We start from the raw sequence: 25,086 nt of genomic DNA, 5'->3' as shown, positions 1-25,086 counted from the left end.
AACTCGTGCTTATACACGTTTACAATTATTTCTTTAACGTCTACGCTTAAATAGCCTTTTTTCGATCTCTTTTTGGGGGAAGTTAAAGGTATGTTTACGAGTGCATCGGCAGAATCCGTGTCCGACATATTAATTTGTTTTAGTGACTGTATACACAAATCTGCAAAGTATTATTTACAGGCTAATATTCTAATAAAATAATAGATAATAGATAATTGAAGAGATATATTAAAAAGGTCAATACTCACAATCTAATATTTATTTTCAAGGTGTTACAGAAGCGACCGATTTCGAGACTTACAATATTTTCCTCATCCTCAGGCATAGCAAAGAGTTTGAAGATGAAGAATAATATATTATGCACTATGATGTCCTTTTTTTGTTGTTTTTGTCACAGGTTCTTACAAGGTAAAGACCTAAAGGTCTTTAATTGTAAGACCTTTTATTTACATACATATATAATGATCAACATATCACCTCACTACAATGATAGTGTCATAAGGAAAAGATGAAGACAGACAGTATCCTAGATGTAAGTGGAAAACTTCTTATTGGCGATATATATTATTACTGTTTTTTAGCAAAACAAACTCATCAAAACCCTCTGGCAATTCTTTTACTCGATTTATTGCATTTTTTTTGACCAGTTTTTTTGAACACACATCGAACAAAGACTTCACTTAAATTAAAACGTTTTCTAAAACTGCGTTTTAAAAAGTCGTTTTACACAAGAACTGTACAAAAAATATCTAAACCGTTGCGACCAACACTGAGCAAGCGCATAACGAAAACCATGCGCCCGTTGATTTCAAATGCTTTAACTACCACGTTGATGAATTTATTTGTAGGTCGTCACATTCGACATTGATTTTGAAAGCAACACCGCGAATACTGGTTTTGGAAAATTTAGTATCGTTGTCGCACGTTTTACACTTGGCAGCATAGTCGACAATTCTACGAAAACAAGCGTGGGAGCGAGAATACAATTCGCGAGAAACCGCAAAGTGGGCGACGCCTGGTGGTAGATTTCAAAAGTATCCACTTCGGGAAAATCTTGAAATTGTCATTAATTTGTATACATATTAGCGACCAGTTTATATTGTAATTAACAATGACTTCGACTTAAAAAAACTGTTGCAGTGTTCCTCAATGTGTATCCTATTATAATTCACAAAAAAAAATTCCATACATAAGTTTTTGCTGGACGAGAATATGAGAAAAAGTTTGGCAATGCATTTTGCGAATTGGCAAACCTATAACCAAGTACATAACTGTAAAGTTTACAATTTACTGAGAACGATTACTTTCCAACTAAGTGTTGGTTAAAATATTATTTATATTTTAATATATTTATATTTAATTTACTTTATAGTAACACCTAAAACTAAATTGAGAAGACCGAAGAAAAATGCTGTTTCATCAGCTAAATTGCTCCAATGGTCTCATGAAGTTATTGTAGAAAACGTAAGGCGTAATTTACAAAGTACCTATAACGTGGCCAGCTTCAAAAACTGCCTCACCCTCAACTAAAGATCTCTGCCGACCTTGCAACCATAAAAATAATTGAAATAACGTAAATTTTACTTTCCGTGTTTCAGACATACTGTAAAAAAAAAACAAACATTTAATTTTATTTTTATTCAGGTTTGGGAGTCAATTACCGTATATATAAACTCGAATCAGAAACAAATAAACTTTGAAGAACGTACTCCAACTTTTACTTTGCCAAAACACACGTGTAAATGATTTATATTAAACGTTTTATAGTTTCAAGATCAAATGACAAAATGATTTTTTTCCCGAAGTGATCGTCCATCTTTGAAATATTGAGCGCCCCCTGTCGGAATTGGCTATCGAGAATAACTTTACTTTCATCTATTTTAACCCAGTGCCGGATAAAGAGGCAAGCGATTGCCCATGGCGCCAAATTTTGAAAGGTACTGATATAATAATAAAATATTTTTTACATATTATTTTTTAGAACTTGTACAGTAATTGATAAATCTATTCGATCAGTTATTGTGAAAGAACGAGAACCCTGGAACAATTTATTACAAAGACAATGAATATTGTGTTATATAGCAAAACACATACAATTTGGCTTTTCGTGGTTCATCCGATCAATTTTTTACTAAAAATCATAGAAATTTCTTGAAGTTGGTTTAATTTATTAGTAAATATGACGTTACTTTATGTGAAGAAAATAAGAGAATCACATTATTGACATCTTCTGTTCGTGATGATATTTTGGCCATAAAGCGAAATATTTTAGTATTATTTTAGATTGTAATTTTGATTTTTATAATATTAGTCAAAAGGAGCAACTTTTGATAATTTTTTGGCGGATGCACTAGTAACGATGTACTTTACTCAACACTATGCTGGTTTCCATGATATTCGTGAGATCTTCTTGTACCGCGCCTTCTTTTCTTTTTGTAGTTTTACTCGCTTCTCCGTAAGGTGTAGGCATTTTGCCGTGAGTTTACAAGTATACTTGTAAATGACTACCTAACTACTGTAAACACGAGTGAAAGATGAAATTATTATACTCTGTTGTGTATGTAGAAGAAACGTAGAGCGTTGCGCTCTCGACAGCTGCAAAATGCCGAGAAGCCATGTGTACTCAATATTGTTTTTGACTGACATTTCTTTATAATATTTCAGCAGGTCATTTCTAAAAGTGTAAGGTGTCGGGCACAACGGCGCACCGCACATCGCATAGTACAACGCACAGCCTTGCACCTAGCTTAGCCTTTGCTTTGCATATTAGTGGCCGTATTGACGCACCTTGCATCGCACATTTTTGTATTATCCGACGCTGAAAGCATTTTTTAAATTTAAATTTTAAGACATGGTGTTTATGCAAAGAACAAACAAAAATTGCTGTGCGTCCTCTAAATAAGAAGCGAATTTACTATGGCGAATTTCACCACCTCTATAAAGACCTTAGAAAAGATTCTCAGCCCTTTTTGAATACATAAAAAGAGATCAAATACGTTTGATTATATTTTAAACAAATTGGAAGGAAAAATAAACATCACTTGAAAAAATTGCCATGTCCAACCCATACCAGCTAAAGAAAGACTTATGTTAACATTACGGTAAGTTAAAAAAAGTTTTAAATAACCATTTTATTGAGAAAAAATCTAATACAAATTAGTGTAAAAGGTGCATGTCATCAAAAATGTTTGGCATACTTGGGAGCTGAAAAGGCAAGTTTTCTGCCGGAGTAAGTTGGTTCACGCATAAACACATAACTAATTAATTTGTCTTTATCCATCCCTAGAATAATCACTGTGCGAAGATCAGAAAATACTAAGCTCAATTTACGTAGGCGAGGCATTGGTGTCCTGCGATGTGCAAAGGAAGGAGCGGTGCGTCGTTGTGGCCACGTGCATTTACTGCAATGCTTGTATTCACTTTGCTTCAGCGAGGCTTTGGTCAAGGGTAGGTGCGGTGTGATGTGCTGTGCGCCGTTGTTGCCGTCACTTAAGGAGTTGTAAAATAAATAAATATTTACAAAAACCAAAAGTTTACTAGTACCTTAACTGATGAATAGGGACAAAGATTTAAAATTATGTAGATGAAATGTCTGGACAACATTCTTTTTTCCAGAAAAGAAGTGAAGAAATGGAAACTGGTGAAAACTTCTTATGAACTCTCCCTGTTATAGATGATAATTAAAAATAGTTTACTCAAAATGTCGGTGATATGGGCCAGGATGTTGAAACACAAAAATTCACATAAAACACCGTTGAACAATTTGTATGCTTCGTGGCAGATAGTTTTGATATTGTGGAGGATTTCTTTACGCTGCCTTTCCTGTTATGTGCCAACTAATTATAATATTTGTCTATTTGTTTTGTTTTTCGCACTGTTAGTATTATATGGCTGATTTTCCCTTAGTGTTACTTGTGCCCAGTTTTGATTGAATCAGTCTGAGCTTATTGTCTCACGTTTTTATCTTCCTATATCTTTGGGTTGCTTCTGTTGCTTCTAATATCTGCTGTTGCTAGATCAGCTCCAATATGGCTTTACACTTTCTCCAATACTTGTCAACATCTTTACAATATAGATTACTCAGACCGCCAGCATTCGTTGAAAAGCTCCCCTAATATTCTTTGATTTTTTTCTCCTTTCCTTCCTTTGCATTCTTTAAATTGAAAATTCTAACTGTTATAGTAGTGTTCGATGCGAGTCTACTATACTTTCTCCAAGTGTATTATTTCACGGCTCATTACTTTTTCGTCTATATTTTACTATTTCCTGGATAAATATAAACAAAAAAAAAAATAATTCTCGTAATATCAATTTATTTTTATATATTTATAATATTTATAACTATATACTAATCTACTGATTTAAATAAATTAAAATAATAAGAACTATTATAATTTAAATACACATATAAATAAAAATATAAATCCTGAGTCAAACTTAAAGGCGAATTATAAACGTATATGGATACGTGGATATCTTATGTTCTTCAGTCTTTAATAACAACGTTTCTTTTAATTTTTGCTCAGTTCCTCGTTTAATATATTTCTACTTCTTCCCAACCTCTTAATTTCGTTACTGGAAGTATTTTCCGGCAGTTCACAAATAAAGTTGTATCTGATAGAACAGTCTGATCCTTTGTAACTGTAGGAACGAAGCGCGGTGTTATAGGCCAGCCGCAAACAGCGACCTTCTCCTTGAATAGCCGACGAAGGATTGTCTTTATTGGTATGAGATCCAGGTGCTGCCACTGGTCGTGCACTATTACTCCATATCCAGAGAAGTCCTGGATTTAGACCGCCGACCCAAAAGTCTCTGCCTACAAAAATAAAATGAGTAATGAGTAAATGAGTAATGAGTAAAAACATAAGTAATGAATTCGATATAAATTGGAATTGTGGTATATAAAATGACGTTGTTAAGGGTTCTTAATTATTTGTACTAATTATATCTTTAAACTGTATTTATTTCTGCATACTAGGTCCCTGCCTTGTTTACAATATCGTGCGGTAAATATAAGCACTAACTATTTACTAAGACAGACTAACGACTTACGCTAACATTGTCGTACTACAACTAAATACGAGGCGTGTTTTTTAAGTAAGTACCGTTTTGGAATTAAAAAAAGACGTGCAAAGATATGGCAATAATTTTATTTTTACATGAAAGCCTGTACCTTAATCTACTTTTCTACATAATTTCCGTGAATATTGAGGCACTTGTCATAACGTGGCACCAGTTTTTGAATACCCTCCTGATAAAATTCTGCCGCCTGACTTGTTAACCACTGCATCACAAATGTTTTGACTTAGTTATCGTCTTGAAGACGCTGACCGCCCAGGTGTTTCTTCAAGTGCTGGAACAAATGGTAGTCGCTGGGCGCCAGATCAGGGCTGTATGGAGGATGATCTAGAGTTTCCCATTTAAATGATTGATGAGATCTTTGGTCTGATTAGCCACATGTGGACGGGCATTGTCATGTAGCAAAGCGATACCCTTACTCAACTTGCCACGTCTTTTGTTCTGGATTGCACGACGCAGATTTTTCAATGTCTCACAATAAGACGCTGCATTGATTGTCTCATTACGAGGCAGAAACTCCACTAGCAATACTCCTTTTCTGTCCCAAAAAACTGTGCACATGATTTTCCGGGCAGAAATTGTTTGCTTAAACTTCACTCTTTTGGGTGATGATGAATGTCGCCATTCCATGGATTGTTGCTTCGATTCTGGTGTGACGTAGGCCACCCACGTTTCGTCACCAGTAACAATTTGGTCTAAAAAACCTTCACCTTCACTGTGGTACCGCTCAAGGAAAGTCAATGCACTGCCTAAACGTTGGGTTTTGTGCAAATTCGTCAACATTTTTGAAACCCAACGTGAACACAATTTCCAGTAATTCAAGTTCTCGGTAACAATGCGATACAAAACACTACGAGAATACTGAGGAAAGCAGTAGGACAATGTTGAAATTGTAAAGCGTCTGTTTTCTCTCACCTTTTCGTCCACTTTCTGCACCAAATTTTCATTAACGACCGAAGGACGCCCACTCCGTTCTTCATCATGCACATTTGTGCGGCCATCTTTAAATGCTCTCACCCATTTCCTTACCATTCCATCACTCATAATGTTTTGTCCGTAAACTTCAACAATCTCACTATGAATATTGATCGGTTTTACGCCTTTAGCACTAAGAAATCGTATAACAGCCCGTACTTCACAATCAGCGTGACTCACGATTGTTGGAGGCGTCTTAAACACTGGAGTAAACAAGTATACAATGAAGAATCAGACTGTAATGGCGTCAGTGCGTAGACAAGAGATGTAGGTAACCAGCGCTCATGCGCGGAACGCCGACCGTAGCGCTGCGGCGGCGGAATCGCAAAACAGTACTTAAAAAACATGCCTCGTATGTACCATATTTATACTCATAAATATCCAAATACATCAATACGTACATCAATACTGCCCAGCTAAGGAAAAGTGCAGTAAATAACAGTAGTAGGATTTTGAGAAAACTCCACTTGTAGTTTAGAAGGATGCTGTAATTCTCAATATGATGATATTTCAGTTGTTAATTGTTTATTCTTTAAGTACATTTATGTTAAATACAAATAAAAATTTTTAATCTATAATTCTAATTTTTAACATAATAATTTTAATAGTAGTAGTAGCAGTAATTTATCCAGCTGTTTGTTTCGCAAGTTTTAGCAAACACTGTGGTAAAAATTTGAATTCGGTTTCGCTAGGTAGAAATCGTTTGATTTCTCTTTTTGTTTCTAATTTTTAAGTTGAAAATACAAAATGATGTCGTACATATGGCACTCTTCCTTAGTAATGTGAATAGCTATATTTGTCGTATGAACTGCTTTACATTTTTAACAGTTTGTTGAAAGAACACTGGATTTAGATATTTTTTAATCTATTAACTTTAGAAAATAAACCTAATATAAACTTTGATTGATATTAATAAACAATATACAGTTTTAGGAATGGATTAACTTAACATATTTTCTAAAAGATATAACCAATACTTTCACATAAGTAGCTGGAATCTCACAATAGGTTCAATCTTTTGGCTGAGATGTATAAATAGGATAGTCCTTCCTAAATTGTTTTCGATTTTCTGGCAGTACTTCGTTTAATGACTGAAGGTTTTTTTTCTTCTTAGCTTCTGGAAATCCACATGGAGCAGTGTGATGGCTGTTTAATCTCTTTCATTGATTTTTTTTTGTAAGAAGTCCAGTTGTTCGTAGGGACTCATTACATCATAGTTTGTCTTGCACAACAAATGGTAACTGCCTCGTTCAGCTTTAATATTAACTATGTCACTTAAGTACAAACGTGATGGTGATTTTAGCTTTTGTTGGAACACGAAATTGGGCCAGTGCTAGAAATCAAAATGTTGCATTTTGTATACATTGACATTTCCAGATTTAGATTTTTTCACTGCTCCAATAAAGTTTTCAAAATCATAAGTTTTCTTTTGAGCCTTTAATGATTGCTCTACTTGATGATGAAAACTGTTTGCACTCATGAATGAATGACTAGGTTCGAAACAGTTTAAAACTATTTCATTAGCTGCAATGTCATCAGAGTTTATTATATACACTAAAAATATGTAAAGGCACCAGTTTTTGTTTTGGGAAGAGCAGTTGTCTAACCAAAGAACAACTTTTTAAACATCTCTGTGTTGTTTTAAAAACATGTACAGCGCACTTTACTTTTCTTTACTTTTTCTCCCTACAGGTGCAAAGGTTTGATGATAGGCTACCAAACGCTTTACAAATAATACTTTTTTGAACATGTCCACTCTTGGCAACATGATAACCTTCTGCATGTTACTTGAAAAACATATCACATTATTTGATCTTTCCTCATCAGAAAATCTTTCGAATATGCGTTTTTTGCTTCTATAACTAATTTGTTATGAACTTTTGTTTACAAATATTACTCGATATATCAAGATTTTCTTTTTTGTAAGCATGAAGAGTAAACTGCTCACATTTTTTGCACTCCTCGTGTCCTAGTTGTGCGCCTGTATAAATCATATGATACTTTTCCTTTAAACTCGGGAAATTTTTTGATGAATTCACTATGCATAAGTGCTACATTAACATCACCTGGAAGGTACCGCATATTTAGAGCATGCTCCCGTCTGTAATGGGAAATCATGGGATGAAATGATTCAATGTGTTCGATGATTATGTGATGGGGTCCTTTATTTTTTGATGGCTGTCTTCCTCTCTTATCACTAGGTGGAGTTAAAGCACCTTTAGAAGTATTTGTGAGTGTGTAATGCACAAACCTGTCATTATTTTTCTTAAAGCCTAATGTGGTGAGGGAAAAACTCTCACAAACCTCTTGTCTACTGTCAGAGCAATCTTTTAGCTTGTATTGAATAGAAAGTGATCCCCTTTCTGTTTCATTGTTTTTATTTCTTCTTCGTTTAACATCAACCTTATCACATCATGTTAAAATGAAATGCCTACGTTCAGACCACGCCATTTCCCAAAACTTTTTGTTTATAAACTCTCTTCTTTCTGCAGTAATTTTCTGTCCACATTTTTTTTGCAAAAGCATCAGCGTTTTCACACGGTATGTGTTTTACTGCATGAGATATTTTCATTTCTTTATCTTTAAGTTTTTTCCTTTTGTCCAGGCTTCAAACTTTTCTTTGTGACAGGGGTTAATTGATTTTCTGCATTGTCATTACAATATACATTCGTTTCTTTACTATTTCTACTTGCAGTTGGCAGAAAACCAACACTAGCAGCTGGTAAACCTAAATCTTCTTCAAAGTTTATATTAAAATTGTTTGGTTGGACCACATTTGTAAATAGATTCTCAAATAGGTACTTCAGGGACATCTATAACTTGAAGGTTAGTATGTGATCCTAAATAAACAGATTTACCAACATCAAATTCTTCCAGTGGACGTGATATCAGTGTATTTGCACTAAGGTCATAAACTAGTATATGGTTGTCTATTACCTGTTAAATTATATTGTCAGGTAATCTCACTAATCCAACATTATCTGACAACGTTACAGTGAAGCTGGATGGTTGAGCTCCTTAATTAGCTTCTAATAAATCACTGGAAGGACATTTTGTAGGTGAAATTAGCTCTAATTTCTCATCTTATTTAACTCTTGTGTCAGTCTTGGTGATTTTTAGAGCTAAGTATACAAGAATTTCAGAACGTGTTGACACAGTATTAAGCTTTCAAGCACTCATGTTCCAAACCAAAAATAACTAAAAGTAAATTATATACTTTATTAACCACTGCAACAAAACAAATATTAGCTTATTAAAACATAAACTGAACACAGCAAATTATTAGCAAACTCGTGTGCTACAAATATAACACCACAATTTACAGTTAACATAATTTAAATGCAGTATGTACATCAGCTGTTTAAACAATCACTAAACAAGTTGCAGTAAGTCTTGGTTCGTCTATTATACTTACGGCAGTTTTGCTTTTTTGAAAGTTTTGATGGACATACTGCAAAAAATTCTCTTATATCTCAATCACTGTTGATACGGCAATTTTGAGTAGCCGATTGAATTCTGCATGATTGAAAATATAGGAAACCATAGGTACATCTATAACTCAATATTCAACGGCACTTTTCCTTAGCCGGGCAGAATAAGTACGTTCAACTCGATGTCATGGATATTTATATATTAAACATATTTCTCTTTATATTAATAAATAAATTATTTCTATTATAATTTCAGAATATTATACGTTTTAATACTTAAAGGTTAGCACCATAGCACAGAGTTTCGTATTGAGATTTGTTAGTGAATGGCTGATAGATTAATAGTAGGTATACTTTTTCCAATGTCAATTTGCCAAGTGTCGGCTTTTGAGATTCTTTGATGCCAATGCCGACCATTGGCGTGGAAATTAAGAAAAGGGATCAGTTCATCAAACGCATATTTTAAGAAAAATTATATAATTTTTATTAATTTTTACATAATTATATTCAGGAAAATTTCTCAATTTTTGGGCAGAAATTGTTTAAACAATTTTTTAAACAAATTCAAAATATCACCTTTTGTGCTCCAAGAAATATTTTTTAGGTTTTTGGGCGACTCTAAATAAGATCTATGTCATTTTTCTCAAAAGTTAATAGTTTTGGAGATATAGGCGATTTAAAATCCGAAAAATGCGATACCTAATATGCATTTTCGAGGCTTGAAAAATATGTAAATGAGTATTTTTGAGATTCAAGAGTATCTAAACTAAAGTCTCAACATTGATTTTGGTGAGAAATCGGGGCAATATTTTCCGTAGCAGAAAAAGGTGATATTTTTAAAACATGAGCTTCGCAATTTTTCCACACATCGCTATTAATGCCACTAATTACTTCTCGAATATTCTCAATGGCCACTGCGCTTAATGTTGGTGACTGATTATATGTTCGCAATCGTTTTTTTACGGTACCCCAAATCATTTCAATTGGATTAAAAATGCAATAGTATGGGGGTAATCGCAAAAGAGTATGGCCGTGCCTGCTGCAAATGGTGTCAATAACGTATTCGTTTTTAAAATTCCGACTTTTGATCATTCTAATTAATTCTTTCTTTACTGGAATCTTTTTAGGAACAGTGATGTTTTTAAGTTGCATAAATTTTAAAATTTCGTCCTTTTTCGTGTTATTATTAGGTATTTTATTTAATATGCGGGAATGATACGACGCATTATCCATAACAATCACTAAATTCGGCGGAATATTGGGCAAGAGTTGTTCAACAAACCACTTTTCAAATAAATCGGCTGTCATATCTTCGTGATAATCGGCAGAAGACTTTGTTATATTTTGCCGACAATAGCAATGCATTAGATACAAAACCATCTTTGCTTCCAGCATGAAGGATAATAACACGTTTTCCTCGTGAACATGGTGTATTTAACGCACACTTGTTTGTGTTGTCAACCCAGCCGTACTTGACAACATCATGCGTATCGAACCAGGTTTCGTCTAAATAGATTATGTTTCTGTTTGAATTACGATACTGTTTTATTTTACTCAAATATTCTCGTCGAAGTTCAACAATACGCCGAGATTCCATTATTACCATTCGATTATCTAATTTCTTATATTTAAATCCACAACTTATCAAAATCTCGCGCAGTGTTTCCAAAGATGTATAATTATATTCAGGGAAATCTCTCAATTTTTCACGAATCAGTTCTAAAGTAGGCACTCTATTTTCTTTGTAAAAATTGTAAACTGTTCGCTGAATAACGTCTTTTGCAGCAGTGTCAATCCTACCCAATTTTTTATTTGGTCGCTTTCGTTTTAAGGAATGATCTGTAACAGTGCCTAATTTAATAATTGTATATATCGTCTTATACCCGATTTTTGTTAATATATGAATTCTCGAAACAATTGCATTATCAGCCATCCCAATATTTTCTTTTTTCAAACACTCATACATATTTAAAACTATTCTTTGGGATTGTACGTGCAAATCTTTATTTTTTAATTCCGGGCTGTCATTAAAATAATTGTCATTATTTATTGATAACACAAAAGTTGATGCATCTTGATCATTCGTTTCAAATGGTCTCCAAAATGCCATTCTAGAAAAATATAATGCCTCCGCCTGTGATATCTGGTTGCAAAAAGGAATATTTTAGGGTGTCACATAGCCAGACAAACAGGTGTTCATTACGATTTATCGCTTTGCGCTTCGCTGTTGCCATAATGCATGAGTTTAAAATTACTGAATGTAACTTTAATATAACATATTAATATATCTGCAATTTTTCATGTTTCCAGGTAAGGTATAAAATCAATGAAATTTGGAAAAAAATAATACAATTGTTGTAACCGTTTTTGAGAACTTGGATTCTTAAAAGTTGTCTGATTTCTTAAAAGTCGATCATTATATCTATAAGAGTATTACCGCTAAATTCACCAACATGGCAACGTCAAGATAGATCGAAGGTCCAAATTCTCTCCAGACTACAATGTTGCCGATATTCGAAAATTACTTAGAGCATAAGTAATATATACAACGTTCACGGTTGCTTTAATTCATTAATGAAGAGTCCATGGAAATATTAGTACCTAGTTAATTAATTTATAGATATATTTTTTGAGAATATGTTCATATCATTTTTTAAGAGTGTCGTTCGTTGACTAGCAATTGAATAATAACGAATAGAGAATAGAGAATATTTTTTAAATATAACCTTAGGAATTTTAGGAAATATGTCTGACAACCTTGATTTGAAAGGCGGTCTCTTTAATACCAGAATGAGGCATGTTTATGTTGGAAAATTATTAGTGGATGTACTATACGATCAGATGTCTCGCGATTATGTGGCACTCATTTATTAATCCTTACAGAAAGATGTTAAAAAAAAAAAAACGAAATATACATAAATAATTTATGCAGTTGTGTTTTTAAATATAAGTCTGATAAATTATTACTATTAAGCTGGTATTTTATATCCAATCGATCATTCAAAATAATGAATTAAATGATGAATAAAAGTGAAACATTAGACATAATATTTAGAAGTGTGTGATTTAGGTGTAGCATTTTTAACAGTACAGTGAGTGAAACTTTGAGGCCAAGTTTCAAAAGAAGACGCGAACAGAAAGGGTATAAATTAGAAAAAAACTTTTTAACTATATAATCTATTCCATAATCATTTGAAACTTTGCAAAAAAATAGTTTTATGTTAAAGCTTTATTAAGAACCTATGTAGTAAGAAACTTAAATTGAAAGTTTAAAATATTACTAGAACATTACCTCTTAAATGTTGTGTTGCTTGAATAAAGGTAACCAGGTCTTGATTATCTTCAATACTCTCCATTTCAGCTAGAAATCCACCGATTTTCTTACAATATTTACTAGCTGCTTTCCAATCAAGTTCTCTACCAGTTGCACTATTGAAATGATAACAGTCGTGTCCAACTTTTGTATAATTTGTCCGACAAGGCTCTAAAACAGTAAATAACAAACAAAAATATTCAGATGTAGGTGGCAAACTATAACGCAATATTATTTGTAAGTACCATTTATATGTTATACGAAGCAAAGGATTGTAAAATTGGCTAAAAAAAATGCGCCAATCTTAACTTTACACTAAAGGCGTTATGATCCAATTTATTTAAAGAAACTCAATGTAATTTGTGAAAAAATTGACAAAAGATTAATTTCAATATAAATTCAATAATTCCAAAACCAGTGAAGGCAAATAAATATAAACTTAATAATTCTTAAAACAAAAAAAAAATCTAAGAGTCTCATTATCGAGGAATCTAAAACCTAACACTCCTTATTCCTTGAGCCCTTGTCAGTGCGTGGTGACACTCTAAATATTGTTACCTTGTTGTCTCCATTGGGTGCAATCCTTTGCCAGATAGACGGCTTCATTTAGGGATTTTCACACCAGAGTCTTTATTTGGTCTGCCCGTCGTATTGGAGATCTTCCTCTTGGTCTTCGGCCTTCTACGCTTCCTTCTACTATAAATAGTTCCGTAGTCGACTTTCTTCTGGCTATGTGGCCAAAGGTTTGCTATTTTCATATTTTAATTAATTTAGCTGTAGCGGTTCGGGCAATTGCTAGTCTACGCTTGATTTTTGAGGAGCTATCGCCATTGTTAGTTATCAGGAAGTCCAAGTTTACAAATCTGTCTACTACTTATTGTATGAAATTCGCCACTTATTGTATGTGCGGTACATTATTATTTGCACTGTCTACGATCAATATTTTTGTTTTTCCGGTGTTAATCTGAAGTCTGAATTCTTTTGTTTATCTGATTTAGTAATTCGATGATAATAATCATTGCGACTTCATTCTTTGCTAGTATAAGTGTCGTCTGCATATAGCAGGTTACTGATTGTTCTGCCTCCTCTAGTGATTCCTCCATCCCATTCATCTAGTACTGTCCTCTAGAAATTATATATTCAGAATATAATGAGTGATAGTATGCAGCAATGTCTAGTTAATTTTTTTGTTTTGAACGCATTTGAAAATATTCCGTGTGCTTTAACTTGGGCTGAGTTGTTATAATACAGATTTCTTATTAGGTTAACTAGGTGGTTAGGTCCTCCCATATTTCCCATTCGACTTCAGAGGGAATCCCATTTTACTGAATCGAAAGCCTTTATGTAATCTACGAAACAGAACAGTATTGGTGTTTTCTCGCCATTTCTATTATCTGTCTGGTGTTGCGTTCTGCACATACGATGACCTCAATATAACAATTGGGATCATCCTGAAGGGGGAGAGAAGATATTCTGTTCAATCTAGAACTCGCTGGTTTCCCCCTTTCGGATTGGGTATGTATATTAAAATAAAAGAAATGAAAGTTTGGGGACTGCATAAAACTCTATTTTAACAAGAAAAAAAAACCAATCATAAATATACATAAATACATACAATTATAACTAAAGAAGAATATATACAAACTTAAATATTAGTCAATACGAAAAACGACACAAAAAAAGAGAACCATAAACAAAACAAAACTGTCGATTCTAAAAAAAATTACTGACCGAAAGCAGTAAAATAATTTGTTTTTATATGACATATATATTCATATTTTTATATTTTTTATTATATTATTTCTGTGTATAACGTGGTATATATACCAAATTATTTTACTGCTTTCGGTCAGTATTTTTTTTTAGAATCGACAGTTTTGTTTTGTTTATGGTTCTCTTTTTTTGTGTCGTTTTTCGTATTGACTAATATTTAAGTTTGTATATATTCTTCTTTAGTTATAATTGTATGTATTTATGTATATTTATGATTGGTTTTTTTTCTTGTTAAAATAGAGTTTTATACAGTCCCCAAACTTTCATTTCTTTTATTTTAATATACATACCCAATCCGAAAGGGGGAAACCAGCGAGTTCTAGATTGAACAGAATATCTTCTCTCCCTCTTCAGGATGATCCTAATTGTTATATTGAGATCATCGTATGTGCAGAACGCAATTTTCACAAGTTGACAAGCTAATTCCGCTCCCAAAAGCATGGCACATAACTCTAAACAAGGAATGGTTAAGGGATTTTTTAAAGGGGCTACTTTGGTTCGTGAAGTCAACATCCGTACAGATACAGAATATCTTCTCTCTCTTTCTGATGACCCAATTGTTATATTGAGGTCATCGTATGTGCAGAACGCAACATCTGGTATTGAATTGCTTTTTCAGGTTTTTGACGCCAAGACATTCTTCTTCTCCCTGGTCGTCTCTTTCCAAATACCTTGCCCTGAAGAATGAGTTGCAGCAAGCCATATATGTATTAATTTATCGTCACTTAGCCAAGATATTCTGTAGAATCTCAACATTAGTCACACGACCCACCCATGAAATTGTTAAAATGTGTTTGTTACAGCACTTCTCGAAGGCTTCGAGATTTGAGAAGGGCCTGTCAGAATTCTTGAGTGTAACGAAAGTCTTTGCCCAGTGTCTAACGATTTGGTTAGGAGCACCCTAGAGTTTATTAGCGTTTAATTCATATTTTCGTTCGCGGTACGAGTAATGTACGCGTTCAGGATCAGTTCAGAATTCTCTTAGTAATCGGGTTGTACGCAAGCGCGGTTCATAATCAGTTCAGGATTGATTTACACCGTGAACGAATTTCGAACAAACTTCAATTCAGTCCTTAGTGCTTGGTTTATTTTATTTTACAGCCTAGCCTGATTTGTCGAAAAGCTTTTTTGTAGATAATATTTATTATTTTTGGATATATTTATGTCCTATGAAATGGGTAAGTTTTAGTTTGGTACGTAAAGGTTGTTCTCTATCTTTTGATTATATTTGTTTTATAGATTTGAACGAGTTTTTTAAATTTCCAACCAGGACCATCTACCAGCGGCTACGTGGGTAATGGCGAAGATGCCATATTTTGGTGGAATAACAAAAACAACCGGCAAAAATCAAAGAAAACGGAAAAACGCTATTCATAAATTTTTTTGGACTAGTCAAGTTTATCTGTTTATCTGTTAAAAAGATAACCAAATAACAGATAATTCACAACTTACCCACGAAATAAAACAATGTACAAGAGATTTAAAAAATTAATTAAATAATAAATTTAAAAAAAATAAACTTCTAAATTTAAACAATATCACAATGAACGAAAAGTAAACACTTATAGGCGCCAACGCTAACGAATCAGTTGTTTATATGTTTAAAGCTCAGAGCACGCAATATATAAAAATGTTAGTAAGTAATTTGAAATTACTATTGCGCATCAATAATTAATTCAAATCCCAAGGATCAGTTAAACTGGTGCTGAACTACGGACTAAGTTACCGCGAATGACAAGATTCCGGACTGTCCCTCTTGTACAGAACTCGATCACCGCGAACGCTCATTTTTTACACTGCGCATGCGAAGTAATCCTGAACGCGTCTAGGATTCGTACCGCGAACGAAACTAATGTAGGTATGCCATTAATACTAATAAATGGTAGTAAAATCGACTACGTAAAAAGTAGTAGCAGCAGCTAACTAGTAGCCAATGTAAATTCTGGCAAAACTGACTCTAAAAATACTGTATCTATGACCCTAAAGTTTCAAGACTCTACATCCTCTAGAACTGAAGTTCTATGGTTATGTGGACAAATAACTTGGACTTATTGACCCCATATTTAATAGGTTTGTTTCTTGCATCGAGAGGACTTTATTGTACTAAGTGTAAGGATTTTAGAACTACTTGAAGCGTTATTGTATACGTCAATAGACATAAAGAGAGAAATCGGCACGATTTCATGGAATTCCTGTCGTTTCCTCCTTAATGAGGTTGTTCACAGCTTCTTTTTACACCGAAATATAAAATATGAGATTTCGCATCTCAGAATATTGCAACTGGTAAACCAAAGTGTGTCTAAAAGCTACAGAGGAATTAGAAACCAACAACTTACATCAAATATTAGTTTGTAGCTTTCAAAATCGAGCAAATCAGCAACCCGGTTTCGGTTGAAATAAATCACTTATTTGTTTAATTTAATAATAATAATTGACCGGTAGTAAGTAAAAATAAAATAAATATATATATATAGATATATATATAATAAAATAAAATTAAATAAAATTAAATAAAAGAGAATTTTTAGAAATGGTATGCATAAATAAATATCAATGCGTTAATAAAAAAACTGATATTGATAAACTAAGCAATATCTATAATTACATTCTGTCTTACGAAAATTAATACTATAATTTTCAAATATTAGATTTTCTGACTATAAATACTATAATTTCAAAAAATTTAAATATTCATATTTGGCGCTACTTTGTACGTAACCATAATAACAATCAAAAGCTAGTTATCAACAACAAAAAATATAATAAACAGAAACGAGTGTCTTTCTGACATAAATCAAATATCAACATAACCAATGTCATAATGAATTTGTACAAAATTAAATAAAATTAAAATATTGTACTTAGATAACTATATCATTTTAATAAGTTAAGTTTTAATGTTTTGTAAATTTAAAAATTTAATGGATTAACCTCACGTTGTAAGTTTTTATACTAGTTTTATACAATGCTATTTAATTCTAATTTCATTGTATTTACTGATACCATATTTTAGCTTATCCTGAAGAAGCAAATAAATTTTGCGAAAGCTTGATAAAGAACAAAGAGTTTCACTTTCCTGCCCTATTAATGACTGCAACCCCAAAATAAAACTTTATTTTATATATATATATATATATATATATATATATATATATATATATATACAAAAGAATATAGTTTATTAGTGTATTTTAGATAAAGTAATTACTATTTTAATGGGAATAAACCACAATTGACGGTTTAAGTAAGTTTATTGACGTTTCAATTTCCACTTCGGAAATCGTTCTCAAAATACATACGACATGTGGTTGTATGTATTTTGAGTTACAACAAGTTAAAGTAGATTTCATGTAATCGAATAAACTATCTTACAATAAAGTCGTCCCAGGAACGCAACTCAGCAATATTGGCAATATCATTTTAAAGTCGTCTACATTAAAATGTATAATATAAGTCTGAATACGTCAATATAAATGAGTCAGAGAAAATTAAATTATTAAAAGATTTTTTCACCAAGTAACAAAAAACAAAATTTGTTTAATTTATTAATGTTTATATTTTGAGAACCATTTCTGAAGTGGAAATTAAAACATCAATAAACTTACTTAAACCTTCAATTGTGGCTTATTCCCATTAGAATAATAATTACTTTAAAATGTCAGAAGAAAATACCTTCAGAACAATATTGTAGATGAAATTTCATACCTGTATCTATCCTATTACCAGCCATACTATAATATAGCATTTCCTCAACTCGTCTCAACCTCTTCTCCATAAAATCGACCTTATACACCAATTTTTCTATGGCTCCTAATAAATAAAGATCAGTTTCAGAAACCTGTCTCTGTCCCGTAATAGACGGTTTTACTCTTGGTGGAACTGTAGGCTGTATGTTGTTATTCATGATTTTTACAGGCTTTAGGGGAGTATATGGCGAGTTGTTAACAATTTTTCCTGGTATCACTTTACTCTCTGCTGGTGGTGTTAGATTGGTTAACCTATCTTCGGCAACGAAAGAATTCGGTGATATTGGTATCAGCATTACTCTACTTTGTCTGAAACATTATTCTATTAATAAGATAATTTATAATTTATACTATGTCACTAAAAATGTACCACCCGATAAAGCAGCAATTATTAAATTTTTAATAGCTGTGGCCATGTTAAAATCCTAAAATATTTCCCAGCCCCCTTAAAATTGGTGTAAGAAATGCGATTTATGTAACGGTAGAAAAGGCCATAGAAGAAGAAGTCGTGGTAAAATGACACATTATCTTTCCGGAGAGCCTTTTATACGACTTGCAGTGGATATTCTTGGTCCTCTTCCAATGGCAGAGAGAGGAAAAAAGTACTTAATGGTCGCAATGGATTATTTTTCAAAATGGCCTGAAATTGCATCCTTTCCTAATCTAATCAAGAAGCGACTGCAGTAGGAGAAGCATTCATAACATACATCGTATCAAGATATGGCGTTCCTTTAGAATTACATTCTGATCAAGGGCGAAATATTGAATCAGAATTATGACAAGAATTAATGAAAATCTTGGGTATTAAGAAAACTTACACTACGCCTCTGCGTCCTCAATCAGACGGAATGGTCGAAAGACATAATGCAACTGTTTGTCAATACCTTTCAATGTTTGTCGCTGATTATTAAAAAGATTGGGATACTTTAATTCCTCTATGTCTGTTAGCCTATAGAAGTTTCGAACATGAATCAACTGGTTATTCTATATCGATGATGATCACCGGAAGAGAAGTCCTTATTTTAGGAAGATTTCCTCCCTGCGAATAACCTTCATACCTGGCGTACATTGAAAATTTGAAAGAAAAATTGGAAAAAGTTTACGAAGTTGCTCGTAACAGTTTGAAGCTTCAAAATGATAAAGCCAAGGTCAGGCTCGACATGCATGCTACCATAGATGCTCGACATGCCATACTTCTTTGCAAACTTGTATTAAAATAAATGTCACTTCTAAAACTAATAAATAAGTTAAAAATAAAAGAAGTCATTGTATTTAATTTCGTGTGTAAGTAATCGTAATTGTACACCATTATATTTAGTTCCTTTTTCTGTCAATCGCTGTCACATTTAGTTTCTGCTTCACTATCATCATCATCATTATTATCGTCACTGTCATCACTATCTTCGTTATCTATATTTATAATAATTGGTTTGATATCATCCAACAAATTGTCAATTTCCCACATTTTTTTTTCTGTTGCTATTACGTGGTTTACGTAGTTTTTCCATTTCTCTGGCGTAATGACCTGGTACGCTGCTGTAATTAAATTTCGCATTTCAGCTTGTTTAAAATTCGCGTTGCGTCCAACTATATACCGTTTCACTTCACTGCAAACCATTTCGATGGGATTGAGTTCACAGTGATAGTGTGGGAGCCTCAGAATCTTCACATTGTGCTTTTTGGCAATATCTTCTATTATGTACCTGTCATATTTTGCTTTGAAGGCCTTGACTACATCAAGTAACTCGCATTTTAGGTAGTCTTCTTCAAAAAATAGGTCCTTTGGCAGAAACCATTCTTGAATATCTTTTTTTAGTGTTGAACTGTTGGGAATTTGTTCTGACTTTCTGCTGTGATAGGAGGCATTGACCATTACCGCAACAGTTTTTTCTGGCAAATTTGGCATTAAGTTATTTTCGAACCAATCTTCGAAGGTCGGTCCATCCATTTCGTCGTGGTAGTCCTGAGTATTTTTCTTTGCCAAAAACGTGAGCTCTGCTCCATCAACAAATCCACTGGTAGATCCTGCGTGCAATAAAACGAACCGTGCACCACGAGCTGTTGAAGCTTTTAATCCTGTTGTCAGACCACTAACAAAAGCATCGCGATGAGATGTAATTGTTTTATCAACCCATTCTTTTTTCACACTGTGCCCGATATTTACCCATGATTCATCCAAATACACTATGTTGTATTCTTCTGCACGGTATTTACGAATTGTATCAAAATTGAATTTCTGCCAACTTTTATAAACACAAAATCCATATCACTCAGCAAGCGATGTAGCGTGGTCCGGGAAAAGTTGGGCAAAGTTTCTTCGACATTTACAACAGCTAATATGGTGTTTATTGTTGGTGGTATGTTGTCACGAAAAAATTGATGAACTATTCTACGAATTTCGCCCCTGACACCTTCATCGTACTTGTTGTCATAAGAATTACCAACCTTTCGCTTCTTGAGCCTGCTCTTTGGGGGTTGTAATCCAGCAGGTGATGAATATTCCTGTCGTATGCGAAACAGAGTCTTTTCGCAAACACCACTAATTTCTGACACTTTCCTAATTACACTTGATACAGAATCGTTGTTATCCTGAGTAAGAATTAATAATATTCATTAGTATCTGCTTCTGTGAAAGTTTCAGAGCTTTTCCACGTTTCTATTAAACAATTTCCTCCATTTTGCGGTAAAAATTCGGCGTCAAATATAACAATAGTCAACAACAGAAAATAACAATAATTGCCAACAGCAAATCACAACAACTGCCACTAACAAATAATAACAATAACAAAACAGTAACAGTACATCCAAGATGGTACACATAATCGAAACTCGAATATGTTTACGCGCTCCGAAGAACAAATAAAGACTAATTAAGGCCCTGGATGTATCAAGCTTTTATATTCTTATTTTTAACTAACTTGATTGGTCTAAACAACAACAGCGGAGGACACACAATAATTACTTGCAAATATGAGTGCTAGTTGCAATAGTTACAGCCAAATAAAGAATATTAAAAAACCTAGTTTATCGTCTTTATTTAGACCACAATTTACACCAAAATATTATTTTAAATAAGGGTCTAATTGAAAAAAAAAAAAAAAAATAACTTAGCAACATTGCGGAACTGCAATAAATGGAACCGGAGACCAACACAATGAAATAAATACGTACGGAAAATTTTAGCCACACTTTTTTTAAAATAAAAAAAAAATGTTTGCCACCGTGATGTAAATATTCCTTTACGATTAGAAATATTAAAATTCTGCATAGATAAAAAGTCGCATTTAAATTGTTTGCAAAACTGTCAGGAAAATGAAAAAATATTCTGCAACCGAGATATAAATTTTCTTTTGCGATTAGAAATATTGAGGTGCTGCGTATTGAGCACTCTATTGTATCAAGTAGATGCCAGAACCCTCAAGCAGGACATACAAAATATTGAACCTTTCGAAATGCTACTATCGGATGCCGAAGATAAAATGTTTCCATATAATGATAAATATGAAAAAGATACACACAATGAATAGTTTCAGCATTTAAATCTCTATAAATACTTATGGTCGTAAAAACTGAATTTAAGTTCTGAGCCAGAAAAAAAAAACACCACCTAAATGCCCGAACATACATGAAGTTAATCTTAATGCGAGTAATCCTATTATCAAAATATTCACCTATGTTTTATTCAAACGCGGAAAATGCGTTGATAGTGTTAGTAATGAACTTTGAGTTTAAGAAAATAAACGAAGCCAGCATCCAGCTATGCATTCCTATGTTTGTAAAGTTTATGACATGTCTTTTCTCTTTTTGTGATTTTTAAGCGAAAAATATATTGTTTAATGTCAAATAATGATCGTAAACCTTGGAGAAATTGCTCAATCATTATACATTGAAAATTATGCATACGAAAAATTATAATTATATAAATTTGAATTGCAGAAAATGTAGTTTAATTTTAAATTTTAACTTTACCTATGACTTCCGGCTTCGCATTTTCTAGTAGCCCATTTCACCAGAAGCGGTGCCCATATTCCATCATCTTCATCTTCCAATTCTGCCTCAGTATTTTCTGCGATAATTCGGACAAAAAAGAAACAAAAAATAAATGAAATAACGGTTTTTACTTCCATGGCACACTTTATTTTCGACTGAATCACAATCGCGACGAAGAAAGTGAAGATTATGTTTATAAAATTTTATTGTGAAGGAATATGGAACTCTACTCTCTCTTTTCTAGATACCGGGGTAGGTCAACGATTTGACTTTGACCTAGCGCTTTGGGTTTCCCGCCGTTGTAGCGGATGTGTCGTATGTTTAATATAATCAGTTTACCGGAGCCAAAATGAAGTCAAACTATTAGGAAACATTTTCCTAACAATAAAAAAATAAATAACGTGGATCATTTTTAGGAAATTATTGCTTATACAGGGTGGTCCTTAAGTAATTGTACAAACAGAAACTGTAGATTCTGCACTTTAAAATATTACGATTTAAGCCAATTTGCTTTAATAAAATGTTGATATTAAGAAAGATACAAGGTGTTAAAGTGGAAATTTCAAATTTTATTTTTCGCTATAATTTTTACGTTTGTAAATATTTTTGGACAAAAATTTACAGTTGGATGCTTTTGAGTAGGATAAATTATAATTTTATACTTATTTTAATGTAGTTAATAGAGGGCGCCACATATGCCACATGTGTGGCATAAATTTGCGCTTAACTTTTTTGCTCTTTAAGTTAGCTCTATTTTTGTTAAAAAATATTAAAGATACATTATTTTTACACAGAAAAGGTATACTTGTTAGTAACCTGAAAATTCAACCGTGCTTGAGATAAATGCATTTTATAAGTCAGCTGCACAATATTTCTTAGTTTGATATTTTTGCGGTAAAGCACTAAATAGCTGTAGATAAGCATAATTCATAGTTTATTCTTATTAAAACAACTCAAAGATGATAATGTAACATCACAAAATGCTTTGTTATGGGTGCTAAATGTCTTATTGGAGAAAAGATATTTTATCTTCATCTTTAGGTGCCGTGTCCGTATTCAGACGTTGGCCGTTACCATGTTTACAATTTCCCTTTGCTATTGCTTCTTAAGTTTCTATAATGGCATTTTATTACTTTTTCTGTATTGTAAAATACTAAAAACCCAAAATATGTGGTTTATGCAAGATGGTACACCACCACATTCTAGAGAGAAGGCAGTTAGAACATACTTAAATACAACTTTTCTGAACGCTGGATTGGTCGTGGTAGTCATATTTCTTGGCAATGTGGTGAGATATTGATATCATTATTTAATTCATAAAAAATCCGAAAAGAATACTTATTGTTCATTACGTAAATTGTTTACCCATTTTTATTAGGACAAATAGAAACTAGAGCAGAGGTATTGAATAACACATATGTGTCCTGTTTCATAATACTTTTGCTACAAATCTAACCTGAAAGACTCAGCATTTTTACAAAAACATCATCGTTATCCTAATAACCGATATTGTTATAAATATAGTAAACACACGGGCAATTTAGTTTAGCATAATATTAGTTTGTTAGTAAATCATAATAGTCCATTTGTTCGAGATGTAATTATAGTTACTCGTAAGCTGTAACGTAATCATACAAATAAGTAATGTCATCGATAGGTTATTGCGTGTGTATATAAGTAACCCATGAACGAAACACATCACAGTTTAATACATTATTTAACTTCTGCGACAAATAAGATGTAGTTCCATAATATACCATAAGATTTGGATATGTATCCAAAATAATATATTCATCCGTTATACATTATAGCCACCACGTAGCCCTGAATTTAATCCGCTTGATTTTGGTGTATGGGGCGCATTAAAACAACGTGTCTATAAGAATCCCATAAACATTCACAACCAACTATGGGACGAAATATATACTGCAGCAGTTTCTTTAGAACCAATGATGCTATTTAATATGAGACGATCTTTTATGGAATATATTAACAAATGAATTAAAGAAAATGGTGGACATATCGAACACTTACTTTGACAAACAGTTATGTTATTTAGTTTAACTATTTCTTATTTTGGTTTGTAAACAAAATGTTTTGATTATGACTTTAATTTAAGATAAAACGTAAAATGTTTGATGTAAAATCCTAGTATTCTGTTATTTTGTCAAATCCTATAATTAATTATCCTGCTGATTTATTTATTTTATTTAATATTTCGTTAACCATTAACTTTAGTTAAAGGTATTTTATACCAAAATTCAGAAGTATTAATGTTTTTGTCTATTTTTTCTTCGTTGCCTGGAGGAATTTACCTTAGATTAGAATTATGCAGCTGATTTTTAAAATGCGATTATCTCGAAAACTATTGAGTTTTGAAGTTATTAACAAGTATACCTTTTTCTTGTTAAAATAATGTATCTTTAATATTCTTTATACCAAATACAGGTAACTTAAAGAGCAAAAAAGTTAAGTGCAAATTTATACCACATATGTGGCATAAGTGGCGCCCTCTATCAGTTACATCAAAGTGTGCATCAAATTATAATTTCTCATATTTAAAAGTACCCACCTGTAAATTTTTATACACAAATGTTTAGAAACATGAAAATTATAGTAAAAAATAAAATTTTAATTTTGCACTTTAACACCCTGTATCTTTCTTAATATCAACATTTTATTAAAGCAATTTGGCTTAAATCGTAATATTTTAAAGTGTAGAATCTACGGTTTCTTTTTGTACAATTACTTAAGGACCACCCTGTATAATATTTTAAAT

The 25,086-nt window shown here is 32.6% G+C and overlaps 1 protein-coding gene across 1 annotated transcript; it reads right to left on the bottom strand.

The window, feature by feature from the left end:
• Positions 1-4,305: 4,305 nt before the first annotated feature.
• LOC140434490 (uncharacterized) lies at positions 4,306-22,513 on the bottom strand. Its single transcript, XM_072522794.1, has 4 exons — positions 22,287-22,513; positions 18,277-18,626; positions 12,778-12,969; positions 4,306-4,816 (listed from the first exon to the last, which is right to left on the bottom strand). Exons 1-4 carry the CDS (start codon positions 22,442-22,444, stop codon positions 4,512-4,514), a joined length of 1,005 nt encoding a protein of 334 aa, XP_072378895.1. The 5' UTR covers positions 22,445-22,513; the 3' UTR covers positions 4,306-4,511.
• Between the last annotated feature and the right edge of the window lie 2,573 nt (positions 22,514-25,086).

Source organism: Diabrotica undecimpunctata, chromosome 2 (assembly GCF_040954645.1).
Source record: "Diabrotica undecimpunctata isolate CICGRU chromosome 2, icDiaUnde3, whole genome shotgun sequence".
Classification (NCBI taxonomy): Eukaryota; Metazoa; Arthropoda; class Insecta; order Coleoptera; family Chrysomelidae; genus Diabrotica; species Diabrotica undecimpunctata.
Note: the sequence above shows the minus strand (reverse complement) of the source record. Positions and strands in the feature narration are given on the sequence as shown.

Coding starts and splice junctions, on each gene's coding strand:
- LOC140434490 (XM_072522794.1), bottom strand. CDS start 22,444: ATGGAAGTAAAAACCGTTATTTCATTTATTTTTTGTTTCTTTTTTGTC. Junction 18,627..22,286: donor TGCGAAGCCGGAAGTCATAG/GTAAAGTTAAAA, acceptor ATAATGTTTCAG/ACAAAGTAGAGTAATGCTGA. Junction 12,970..18,276: donor TGGTAATAGGATAGATACAG/GTATGAAATTTC, acceptor TTACTGTTTTAG/AGCCTTGTCGGACAAATTAT.